General features: G+C 39.3%; 1 protein-coding gene across 8 annotated transcripts in view; it reads left to right on the top strand.

Moving 5' to 3' along the window:
• The window catches only part of PALM2AKAP2 (PALM2 and AKAP2 fusion), a 313,924-nt gene that overhangs the window by 60,719 nt on the left and 239,586 nt on the right, over window positions 1-13,619 (top strand). For all 8 annotated transcript variants that reach the window (XM_060762475.2, XM_067464361.1, XM_060762476.2 and 5 more), the window contains exon 3: window positions 7,782-7,912. In XM_060762475.2, the coding sequence (XP_060618458.2) occupies window positions 7,782-7,912 (131 nt within the window). The remainder of the gene's footprint in view (window positions 1-7,781; window positions 7,913-13,619) is intronic.

Raw genomic sequence — 13,619 nt, 5'->3', positions numbered from 1 at the left:
AGACAAAGCTGAATCCCTTTCTGTGCTGAACACAAATGTAGGCCTAAGTCTTTTAAATTGTGCCTTTGGGTTTCACTAGAACATTGTCAGTCTCTATCTACTTGTTATGGAACACTCTGATTTCCACCAGTGATTCATTACTGCCGTTTCCTATCCTCACATTAGATATGGTGAAGAGCCCAGAATAAACTAGTGGCAAGAGACATGCTAGTCTCCAAAATAGCTGGAGGTGCTCAGCACTCTCCTCCTTCCTGATGACCTGATACTTTAAAAAGAATTGAATGGCCCAGATTTGTGCTTTTAGCTGGTATAATTGGAAAGAAAGGATTAACCAATGACCTATTCAAAATAGAGTGGGAAATGGCATTGTTATGTAGTTGTAGACACATGTGTTTGTATGCATGCCTTCAAGTTCCCTGTTGACTTATGGTAACCCCATGAATTTAATGGGTTTCCTTAGGTAGGGAAGACTCAGAAGTGACTTTTGCAAGTTCCTTCTTCTGAAATACAGCCTACTGCCCTTGGTATTCATTGACACTCCCATCCAAATAGTAGCCACAGCTGATCCTGTTTATCTCCCAAGATCAGACAAAATCAGATGCTTTGGGGTATTAAACCCCTCCAGATATTGCTGATCTACAATTTGCAAAGACAAGCAAAAGTTTTCCTATCTCTAGGGACCTTTTTACACTACACAGTTAGAGTACTATGATTCCAAGATCGGATGGAATCTGGAGCCTTTATAGCTGAGTAGAATGTGCCTGTCCTGATTCTTTAACTATAGTTGTGTGTGTGTTATATTTGTTCTGTTGTTGTGTACAAATCCCCCCCCCCAAAAGGAAGAATTAACTCGAGTTGTGCAGAAATTTTGTTTTGCACCATCAGTTTTGAATATACTATTTGTGATACCTTTGTAATTTCCTGACATCATAAAGCTTATCTATTGGAAAATCAATTTTAACATGTAAATGTGGTGAAGCCTCCATGCCAAAGGTTTTGATGGATAAAGTAGGACCCTTGTAGGTCCCTTTTAATCATATATAGTATGTTTTTAAAAAAATGCTCTTTAAACCTGCCCATCACACAATCCTGTAGCTGATTACTCAGAATGATCCGGTAGCAATAAATAACTATATGTCAATGCATTTAATTAGTATGTTTTAAAGACCCACTAGAGAGTAGTTAAGCTGCATTTATGCTAAAATAAGCCAGATTGGTCAGGGATTGCATTGTTTCTAATCACATCCATCATTAACAGAAGAAAGACATCTAGTTTATGATAGCCAACTGTTACGATTTCTTATCTCATAATGTTCTTTACTTGGGAAATAGATTTTAGAGTTTGAATATGACCGAGCATGTCCACTTCAGACAGTGATGAGGTGTGGGAGGACTAACTCACCACAATCACAATACTTTACAGCCTTGACAATAGTTTCTTCAGTGAGATTACATTAAAAATATGGGAGATCTCCATTGCCAAATTCCACAGATTGAACTAATTCCAGAAAGCAATTGTTCATGAATTAATTGTGAAAGAAATGAAACTAATTATGACTTAATATCTAAGCAACAGTTTTTGAAATGCTATAATTAAAATAGCCAAATGAAACATTGAAATTGTCACCTATCCCACAATCCATTCAGTTTAAGTAATGTGTAGTGTTTTTGATCCTGACAGATGGATTAGGAGTAGATTGTATGACTTTCCCCATGACAGGTGGTCTCCAGCCATGCAGAAGTATAACTCTATAATTTGTTGTTAAATAATTGTCCCTTCACATTTGCAATTTTCACTTTTGCGAATTTGATTATTCATAGATTTCATTAAAATCTTATTTTTATTAATCTCTAAGTCTTCCAGTGTGTTTCTATGGTCAACTTCGTCTAGTCAGGCTGGAGAATATAGGGATTTCTAGGGGGGGGGGGGGGGAATCTAAGAATCTCTAGCTCCTCCAATGAGATTCTGTGGTCAGCTTTCAGTGAAAGTTGACCACAGAATCATGTTTGAAGACCTAGAATTTCCTAGAGCGGTGTTCTCTTAAGTTTTAAAAATAGTAATTTCTTTATTGTGATTTCCTCTTTCACTGCATTCTTGCAGATGTGGAGGGCTGATTGTACATCAAAATTCAACATTGTACTGGATTTTGGCAGATTTGATTGAGTGCTGGAGAGTGTACTGACAAAATCCATCAACAACCCTGTGCTTCTGCCTAGATCCACATGAATTCTCCATTGTTTCTGCCAGAGAATCAATTTATTTGCTGATATCCAGAAGATAATCATGACTTCACTGCTTTGCCAGGGAAAGAGAAAAGCCAATTTGCTTCTTCGGTGCCAAATCTGTTAGCTGTTCAGTAAACAACAGCTGGTGAATGGACCTGACTGAAGACCAGTTGGAGAAATGGAACCCAAAGCCCACTTTGTGAACTATGAAGCATGGGAGGAGAAGAAAAAATGTCACAATGGTTTCATTTTGTACAATGGTTTGGTTTCCTTTTGCCAGTGAATCCTTCCTAAACTGTGGCCATTAGATTTAGGTACAATGCAGGGGTTTGACCTTATGTTAGAAACTCATATATAGCATTGTCTGTGCAGAAAATAATTTTCCTATGCAGAAGTATTTTTTTCTGTGCAGAAAATTTTGTTTTCTGCACAAAAAGCCATATATGAATTTTGCTCAGAATAAGCTCTCAGCTACAAATATTTCTGCACAGAAAATAATATCTAGAGAAAGATAGTTCATGTTTAGGAAATTCAATTTTCTGTACAAAAAACACATATCAATTATGCACATAATATGTCCTGAACTAAATATACTCATTAAAAACTCTGCAGTTTTCCAATAATTTCTCATAGTGAAAAGAAAACAATTAAAATTATTTTATTCTCACTATCACTTGTTGTTTTCTTTTTAGAACAAAATTGGTGAAGAAATACACCCCTGCTTTCAAAACATCCATGTTACCAGGGAGATCTGGGAAGCAGTTTCTTTATCTCTTTGTCTCTCTCTCTTTGCATTCCAATTGAGAATTACAAAGATTTCCACTATAGGTGACAGTTTTATTACAAGTTGAGTATTCTTAATTTGGAATTACAAAATCTGATGTAATCCTTGAATTCTCCACATGAAAGGAGTTTGTGACAGCTTTGCTTTCTGATGGTCCTATGTAGTCAAACTTTGTTTTGTGCAGAAGATTATTAAAAATATTATGTATAAAATTTCCATTCAGGATATATATATATAAGATATATATGGAACATAAATGCATTTTATGTTCAGTCTTGGCTTCTCCAAGATGTCTTTTTATGTCTATGCAAATATTCCATTTTTTTTTAAAAAAATCTGAAACCCAAAACAGCTCTCATTACAAACATTTCAGAAAAGGAATACTCAACCTGAATATATCTGTATGTGCTTCTCCAAATACTTTGTCTTTAGCTAGTGAAGAGCTGGGTTTAGATGTGGAAAAATGTGCAACCAAGCTTGCACAAGTGAGTATATGTCTACAGGAAGAAAAAGATGCAGAGGCATGGTTGGTTTAGTTTCCCTTAAAAAGTGCTACCTCTTTTTATTTTATTCGCTTTTTTGCTTCCGTATAATGAACTGATCTCAGGCATGCCTTTCTTTCCTTCCACATATCTCTTCTTTCTCTCACTCATGTAGCTGGTGATAGCAGACTCTGCCTCTCTTCCTTTTTCCTAAAATTCAGGTTTTTTATAAATACAGAAAATGTATATATGCAATAATAGCTAATAGTCACTATGGTGATTTTCTGAGGGCTAAGTAAATACATATAAGTAAATAGAGAAGTACCCAGTGGTGCAGTGGTTTAAAATGCTGAGCTATTGAATTTGCTGATCAAAAGGTCACAGGTTTGAATTCGGGGAGTGGCATGACTCCCGCTGTTAGCCCCAGCTTCTGCCAACCTAGCAGTTCGAAAACATGCAAATGTGAGTAGATCAATAGGTACCGCTTCTATGGGGAGGTAACAGCACTCCATGCAGTCATGCTGGCCACATTACTTTGGAGGTGTCTATAGATAACGCCGGTTCTTTGGCTTAGAAATGGAGATTAGCACCAACCCCCAAAGTTGGACACGGCAGGACTTAATATCAGGGGAAAACTTTTACCTTTACTAAGTAAATACATTTGCATTGTAGATGTTATAATGCTAACTTAATCAGTATTACTGATTCCATCTTAAATTACAATTTTATGTCAGGTTTTCAAATGGTTGTGTCTACATAGCAATGCACTGCTCACATTGTTGAATCACAGAGTTACAACTCTCACTTAAAATGTATCTTGTAATTCTATAACACTTCTCTACTATCAGAAACCTTGAATATTTGTTAAAGGAAAGGACTTCCTTTGTGGAAAGAAAAAGTGGGGGATAAATATCATTATTATCATTATTATTATTGTTATTATTATTAAGAATCTGGCACAAGCAAATAAAGGTGGTCCCAGTGATGATCGGCACACTGGGTGCAGTGCCTAAAGACCTTAGCTGCACTTAAAAACAGTCAGGGCTGACAAAATTGCGATGTCAGCCTCAAAAGGCCACCCTCCTCAGATCTGCAGGTATTATTTGCCAATACATCGCATAGTCCTAGACATTTGGGAAGTGTCTGACATGTGGTTGAATACAAAAGCCAGCATAGTAATCTTGTGTGCTATGTGCTAATCTTGTTGTGTTAATGATAATAATAATAATAATAATAATAATAATAATAATAATAATATCAGCAGCAACCAGAACAATAATGCTTCATGCCTGATAGCAATATGTCAGACCATCTCAATGAAAAAAGACCAGTTTGATTGAAATTAGGATAGCAGCTTAGATGTATGGAGGCTCCTTATTTTCTTTAAATTCCACTTTAGGTTAATACAGTGTTGTCTAGGCAAGGGTACTAGTACATTCACTATAATATCTAAAGATGTCTGCTTATGGCCAGTATGAAAATCTCTTAGATGAATCCATTTTGACTTACTGTTTGCAATTTTTAATGAAATTCTGGTGTGCTGTATGGAGGCACAGTCATTTTTGGAGTAGATGCCTTGAAACTTGGTGAGGTTTTAGTGGCTGAACTCACTGACTGGAACATTGGAGGTAAAATGGCAACAAAACAAAAGAAGGAAAATTATGTTGACAGATGGAGTGTGTTTCTGAAAGATCTGTTAACTGGTATCTTGCCAATATTTAAAGATCTCCTTTCTGTTTGTAAGCCAAATTTCATTCATACACAGAGGGTAGGGAGTGAGATCTCCCATTGCCAATGTAAATAGCTCAATTGACTGGATTCATGGTGAATTTTTTGTGTGTCTTTTTCCCTCTGCACACTTTATACTATTTATAAAATGGTGGCAATTCCACTTCCATTACTATTATATAACATTAGAACTATTACGGCAGCAGCTGTACCTAGTATAGTCAGTAGTGCGGGATACTGGGAAGTGCAGTTCAACAATATCTAAGAAAGAAAGAAAAGGGATGAATGTCTGATCATGGGAAGTGCAGTTCAGGAACGATTGGAGGACCATATAATTGTTTCTTCAAGTGCTTTGTCAAGAGCAAAATATGGAACATTGTTGCTAAGAGTCAAACTAGACATGACAAGGGCACTTTCTTTATACATCCATCTCCCCTATTCACATTTGCAGAGGAACACATTTGGCATTAGAAATGTGACATCTGTGTTTTTTTTCGGGGGGGGGGGGGTTGCATGTGAGTGTGTGTCAGGATCGACTTGTGAAACTGCAAGTCGCTTATGGTGTGAGAGAATTGGCCGTCTGCAAGGATGTTGCCCAGGGATGTTTTTGTTTTGTTTTGCCAGCTTTTGTTAACATAATCCCTATTTGCATGATTTTTTTTATGTCAGGAGCGACTTGAGAAACTGCAAGTTGCTTCTGGTGTGAGACAATTGGCTGTCTGCAAGGACATTGTCCAGGGGACACCTGGATGTTTTGATGTTTTACCATCTTTGTCCCCGCATAGGGAGCTGGAGCTGACAGAGGGAGCTCATCCATGCTCTCCCTGGATTCAAACCTGCAACCTATTGGTCTTCAGTCCTGCTGGCACAAGAGTTTAACCCATTGTGCCATTGCAGGCTTCTTGTGTCATCTATGAGATAAACAGGATCTTGCTTTCTTCCTACATCACCTTATGCTACTCTACTGCTTCAGATCTCTCTCTCTCTCTCTTCCTTAGCCCATCATCTCATGAGTATCAGATCCAGTCTGTCAAAAAAAAACCCCTAAATTAATGCAACAAGGAGTAGAGAGTTCTCTTTTAACCTGCCACCTGCGTTTCTTTGGTTGTAAAAATTGGACATACATGCACACACATGCATGCCATTTTACATATGTGAAATGAATATGGTAACATCTGGTTTGGTTATAAATTCTGCATCAATAAGAAAACTCTATGAGTCTAATATTACAACTAATTCACTCCTGCAACTTGTTATTGTGTGCCTTCATGTCTAACTTATGGCAGTCTTAAAATCAATTTACCATAGGGTTTTCTGGGACTGAGAAAGTGTGATTTACCCATGCTCATCCAGTGGATTTCCATGACTTAACAGGGAATCAAACTCCAGTCTACAGAGTCTTAGGACCTCATCACATAAAGGTTCTTAAGCTGAAGGACAGTGGGAGGGTCCATCAGGCAGTGGGAGAAACCGTTGGGCAGTCCTACATCGCCCCCTTACCATCACACGAGGTTTCCGTCTGTCCCCAGCTTGTTCCCACACTATCCCTGGCTTACTCCGTGAGAACACTGGTCACTGCCTGTATTCTCAGAGCAGACTCTCAACATGTTGCCGAGACACAGCCAGGGTGGAGCCGGGATGGTGCTAGTAGGTTGTTAAGAATTGTGGGAGTTGAAGTCCAAAATACTGGAGCACTGAAGTTTGCCCATGCCTGATCACGTACAACTTGGCCCCATGTATACGTCAAGAGCAGGTTTTGATAGCCAAAATGTATGGATTTTGATATGACCACACATGACTCAGGGGGCAGCTGTCATGGCATTCAAAAAGTCAGAGAGAGTAAAGAAAAATGGGGGTTTTTTTAGGTTTCCTGAGATGAACTAAGCATTCGCTTTTCACCACTCTACTCAAATAATGGGATTTTCCCTTTTTTAGATAGGAGTTAAGATACATTATTTATATTGACGCATGGATAAGTCTACCCAGGTTTTCTAGGTCAATCTTTTGACTAAAATTTCTAGATTGGTGCATATAGGATATGTTATGATGAATACATAATTATTTTCCCCCTATTGATCTACTCTGAAAGATTTGTGTTCCTTCATTAGATTGCCGCATTGGAGGAATGTGGAGGTTGAGAAGGGCAGGAGTTGAGAAGGGTGGGGTAGAAATGTTGGAAATAAATAAATGTTATCATTTCTTATTAACATATTTGACTCCTTGTCTCACCCCAAGGTTTTGAACCTGGTTTAAAATTTCAGTCTTCGTGTGATTGCTTCATTCCACTATCTTTATTGTCTACATATGAGTGAAAATTAAAATTTCATCTGGTTCACTAATCAATGACCTGTGCATTAGATAGACAAGAACTGACACCTTGGCAGAATGGAGATCAGGATTGGTTCTTCGGGGATTTATCCAGTGCAGTGAATATGTGTAGCACTGAAAGCATTAATCATGGACTCGGAGAGGACTATCAAATATTTAAAGGCTCGAGTCCTCTTAACGTCTCACTAAGTGTGTGCTTTTCCTTTCTTTTCTCTGTCATCTTCCCCACCCAGTCCAAAGCACTTCGTGAAAAATGGTTGATGCAAGGGATCCCTGCCAGTTCTCCAGCAGAAGAAGAAGCAAGAAAGAGGCAGTCCGAAGAGGATGAGCTGAAGGTGAAAAAGCTTGAAAGCAACATCCATAGGTATGGCCCTGATCTCTCTCACAGCTTCAGGCTCAAGTCCTATACACATTTATATAGGCTCATTATCTCCATGGATGGTAAAATACAGGAACAAAAATGAGACTGCAAAGTTTTCAATTGTTAAATGTGTGAGTTAGGATGAGGAAGAGGTATATGTGGCCCTTCAGATATTGCATACCCTCCAACCAATATTGTATGCCCTCCAAATGTCCGTCCAACATTTTGTCCTTTCTGAGTCAAACCTAATTAATTGAGAGGGTGTGGGGAGGGGGGGAGTACAGGGAATCTTCCACTTCCCAGTAGACTTGGGCAAAAGCAAACTGCTCCTTGTCTCTCCTAAGCTTGTGTATATTTCCTCATTAATAGCGTCTGCGATGTGTTGGAGGGTATGATATTATTGGACCACAGATCACAGTGGACCTTGCCAGTTTAGTCAGTGGTGGGGGACTCAGGAAGTTATAGTACAACACGATTTGAAGGGTCACGTATTCATCATTCCTAAGTTAACATTTTTCAATTATTCTGTGGTGACCAGTTTTGGTTGTTGGTGCAGAGTAGAAGACCTGGAAGTGAAGGGCTGATTAGTTTGCACTCGAGGCTATTTTATCTGTGGCTTGTTTGTTACTATAGCAGAGAACAAAATAAAAAAAAACGGCTTGTGTGTCTTATTTTTGGTGACAGCTTGCTCCCTGGACCCCTGTGGCCCGAGGATAAGCTGGTATGTGTGAAATAATATTTATATAATCCACTTGTCAATGAGATGTAATAGATTTGTTCACCTCTCATTATCAAGAAGTGGAGACTGATTTGGCTGTTAGTTAGACTCTCTTGTCTTCCCGTTGCTGTTGTTGTTTAGTCTTGCTTGGTGGTTTTCTGTTCTGCCAGTTTTTGTTCATATAGCTGCTCTCTTATGTAAGCTCTATTGGAGGGTGTGCAATAGAAAACAGTTCAAGATAAAGTCAACAATATGAGTGGGATATTGTGACATTTTTGCGAATTTATCAGTAAAATAATGATGTTCTCATTCTGGGAATAATAATATATATAACTATTTAAATCAAGGTTGAGCATCTGTTATCAGAAATATTTGGAACCAAAAATGTTTTGAATTTCAGGTGGGTCTTTTTTGGATTTTGGAATATCAGTATTTGCACATACATACATCATGGGGAATCGATAGGACCCAAGTCCAAACAGAGAATGTATTTATGCTTGATATACGCATAGCATGAAAGTCATTTTATATACAATATTTGTATAGTTTCCCTTGGTTTAGTTTGTCTACAAAGATGTCAGTATCTCAACTATCCATGTGGACAGTTTAGGATTTTGGAGTGTTTTGGAATTATATATAAGGTTTGCTCAATCTAATGGTTTAAATAGCAAATACCTAATACAAGTATAATAATTAAGTGTGCTCTAGGTTATGTCAGATTGTAGAAGAGTCATACCATGTGAAGACTAATATGCCCTAAGAATGATTCAAGTAATGGGTAAGGGTCAAATCAGCCTGAACAGGGATCCTCCTGTTTCCAGCTAGAGTTATTGATCTTCAGCCCAAGCTCTACCAGAAAGCTTCCAGGGCTGAATAGAATAGAATTGGGACATTTGGTCCTCCAGATGTGCAGGACATCAACTCCCAGAAGACCCAAGGCACTATGGTAATGGTAAACCAAAACCCAATGATCTTTGGCTACAAGTGGTAGAGATGACAACATTTGTTGGATCAGTTTAGAGCATGTTAGAAACAGCTTTGCCTGTTCCAGGTCCCACAGCTGCCTTATTCTAGAGCAGTGGTTCTCAACCTGTGGGTCCTTAGGTATTTTGGCCTACAACTCCCAGAAATCCCAGCCAGTTTACCAGGTGTTAGGCATTCTGGGAGTTGAAGGCCAAAACATCTGGGCCCGACAGGTTGAGAACCACTGCTCTAGAGCCAGGAAATTTATTTCAGTTTTACAATCCCTAGTCAGGAATTTTAATTATAATCAAATATCAAACTTGTGGTATTCTGCCTTATTTATAACATGGCATTCTACATACCAGACTCTTCCCTGTGGTACACACATCGTACATGTATCAGTGGGCAATTTCAATGTGGAACTAAGGATATCATCTGCAGATACATGTCTCAGGAATGTCAGCAATACTGAGAGGCCATTTTCGCTGTAGGTTTTACATTCAAAGTACAGAGATATAGAATGAAAAATGTGAGTGCTGATAAAAGCATCATTTCTAAAACAGCCTGCTTGTGCCCTTTCATCTGAAGAATTTATCCATCTTTGTTCCCTCATTTTCCCATTCCACATTATTCTGCCCTATTTGCTCCAAGGCTCATCGTCTCTCACAAAGCAAAGAAATGCTTTCTAGGTTTCAAAGAGTCAGAACCATAACCAGAAATCACATCTTTTTCCCAAGCGCATGTCTGATATCTGTCATGTATAAGAAATACAAAGAACAGTGCTGCCTTATCAATTGGTGTTAATGGTTTCATCAATCCACACATCAAATAAACATTCCTTCCTGGAAGGTTGTGTGGTTCTCTTTGGCTTCTTCAGTGCTATTATTTAGTATGTTTGCAACTCAAATATAGTCAAAATATAGGGTCCACTAACTGTGGTTTCTGGTATTTGTGGAGTGGAGTTGTCTTGGAATGTATTTCCAACAGATACAGAATTCATACTGCACAGGTATCCCTCCACATTTGCAGCTCTGACTTTTGTGAATTGGATTATTCACAGACGTGATTAAGGACCTCTTCACATGGTCCAGGAAGGACAGTGCTGTTGCATCAGCAATCATCGGCAAAAGGAAAGGTGCGCGGGGTGCCTCATGACACCTCACATGCCCTTCCTCCTTCCCCCATCATATGGTGGGAATGGAACAGAGCATATTGACACTTTGTCCACATCATATTGGAGAAAGGCGGCAACTAGTGGCAATGCACATTGCCCTGCCACCCTTTTCTCCATTATATGGGGGAAAGGGGAGGAAAGTTCAGGTGACTCCATTGGGGATACCCAAAAAACACTTTCCTCCCAATGGTGGAGGAGGAAGCGCCTTCTGACGCTTCCCCTCCCCTCCAGAAGGAATGTGAGTGGGACCTGCCAGGCGTCATCTGATGCCGCTCAGCATCCATCCAGGTCCTGGCCAAAAGTGGCAAAACAGGGCTAGTTAGCCCCGTGTGAAGAGATCCTAAATCATTCCCTTGAAGAATCAATATGTGCTCCAGTGTGATTCTTGGGTCAGTTTCCTCCAGCCATGTCTAGAGAGAATACCTCTCTAGAAACCTCTACGTCAGTGGTTCTCAACCTGTGGGTCCCCAGATATTTTGGCCTTCAACTGCCAGAAATCCTAACCATAAGGAGGCACAGAACAACAACAGCAACAATAACAATATATCAGTGTAAAATGACACACTAAGGATGCGATTCTATATTCACTTACCTGAGAGTAAACTCTCAATCCCTAGAATGTACTGACATTTAGAAGAGGAGGATTACACTGTAAAAGACTAAGGAGAAAACATTAGAATGAGTAAGAAGCCCTGCGTAGACACAAGACAGAAATATTTTGATTCACATTTTCTCCCCCACCTCCAATATTATTTATAACCGATTTATCATTGAGAGCTGAGGATATGACAAGCAGACAGAAATCCAGGGAAGTGTGTTAAACGGGAAGCCACCATAGATATTAGTGACCATTTTTAAAAGGATTTTGGTTAATGTGTGGTTGCTTACAGCTCTCTGCAGCCTTAACTGTCTAGATGGCATAGTTCAGCTATTCCAGTTTTGTTTTATCCATAGGACCCTTCTAGACAGGCCCTATATCCCAGGATCAGATCCCAGGTTTTCTGCTTTAAAATGGATTATATGAGTCTCCACTGCCAGATAATCTGGGATCAGATCCTGGGATATAGGAGCCTACCTGGAAGGGCCCTTAGTGATATCCCTGATGGGGGAAAAACATTGAAGAAACAAAGGAAAAACAAGGGGGTCATGAGAGAAGGGGGTCATGAAGGCCTCATAAAATGCAGTGAAGAAAGAAGACTATTTGGGAAAAAAGGGTTTTTAACATTTAAAAAGTTCAGGTTCTATCATATATTAAAGAATGAATTACAGCAGTTAAGAAAAGCGCAAAGGCTTAATACGTAGTAGAAATAGAAAAAAAATGTGTAGCACTCTTCATCCTGGAAAGAAGTGACAAGTGGAGTGCCATAAGCAGGGTTCTGTCCTGGGCCTGGTTCTGATCAACATCTTTATTAATGACTTAGATCAGGAGTCCTCAAACTAAGGCCCGGGGGCTGGATATGGCCCTCCAAAGTCATTTACCCGGCCCTCACTCAGGGTCAACCTAAGTCTGAAATGACTTGAAAGCACACAACAACAACAACAACAACAATCCTATCTCATCAGCCAAAAGCAAGCCCACTCTTCCCATTGAAATACTAATAAGTTTATATTTGTTAAAATTGTTCTTCATTTTAATTATTGTATTGTTTTTAAGTGTTTTTTTTTTTTGCACTACAAAAAAGATATGTGTAGTGTGCATAGGAATTCATTCATGGTTTTTTTTTCTAATTATAATCCGGCCATCCAACAGTTTGAGGGACTGTGACCTGGCCCTCTGTTTAAAAAAATTGAGGACACTTGACTTAGATGAAGGGTTAGAAAGCATGATCATCAAGTTTGCGGACAACACCAATTTGGGAGGGATAGCCAATACTCCAGAAGACAGAAGCAAAATTCAACACGATCTTAACTGATTAGAGAGATGGGCCAAAACTAACAAAATGAAGTTCAACAGAGATGAATGCAAGATAATTTAGGTAGAAAAAATGAAATGCAAAGATACAGAGTAGGGGAACAATGCCTGGCTTGACAGCAGTACGTGTGAAAAAGATCTTGGAATCCTCATGGACAACAAGTTAAACACAAGCCAACAATGACATGCAGCAGCTAAAAAAGCCAATGGGATTTTGGCCTGCATAAGTAGGAGTCTAGTGTCCAGATCCAGGGAAGTCATGTTACTCCTCCATTCTGCCTTGGTCAGACCACGGCTGGAATACTGTGTCCAATTCTAGGCACTGCAATTGAAGGGAGATGTTGACAGGCTGGAATGTGTCCAGAGAAGGGCGACTAAAATGAGCAAGGGTCTGGAGAACAAGTCCTATGAGGAGCAGTTTAAAGAGTTGGGCATGTTCAGCCTTTAAAAGAGAAGGCTGAGAGGAGGCATGATGGCCATGTATAAATATGTGAGGGAAAGTCATAGGAAGTCATTGTTTTCTGTTGTCCTGGAGACTAGGACACAGAACAATGGCTTCAAATTACAGGTAAGGAGATTCCATCTGAACATGAGGAAGAACTTCCTAACTGTGAGAGCTCTTCAGCAGTGGAACTCTCTGCCCCAGAGTGTGGTGGAGGCTCCTTCTTTGGAGGCTTTTAAACAGAGGCTAGATGGCCATGTGTTGGGAGTGCTTTGAATGTAATTTTCCTGCTTCTTGGCAGGGGGTTGGACTGGATGGCCCGTGAGGTCTGATCCAACTCTATGATTCTGTGATTCTATGACCCTAGGAGTAATATGTCAGAAGTAGCAATGGTACTTATAAAACATTGCTTTTTGAGTAATCAAGGTGGCAACCTTGTTATTTTTAAAAATGGTACTGTTCTGCAGTTCATGACTTATTCTACATAAAATTCTCACACAG

Source organism: Anolis sagrei, chromosome 2 (genome assembly GCF_037176765.1).
Source record: "Anolis sagrei isolate rAnoSag1 chromosome 2, rAnoSag1.mat, whole genome shotgun sequence".
NCBI classification, from domain to species: domain Eukaryota; kingdom Metazoa; phylum Chordata; class Lepidosauria; order Squamata; family Dactyloidae; genus Anolis; species Anolis sagrei.
Note: the sequence above shows the minus strand (reverse complement) of the source record. Positions and strands in the feature narration are given on the sequence as shown.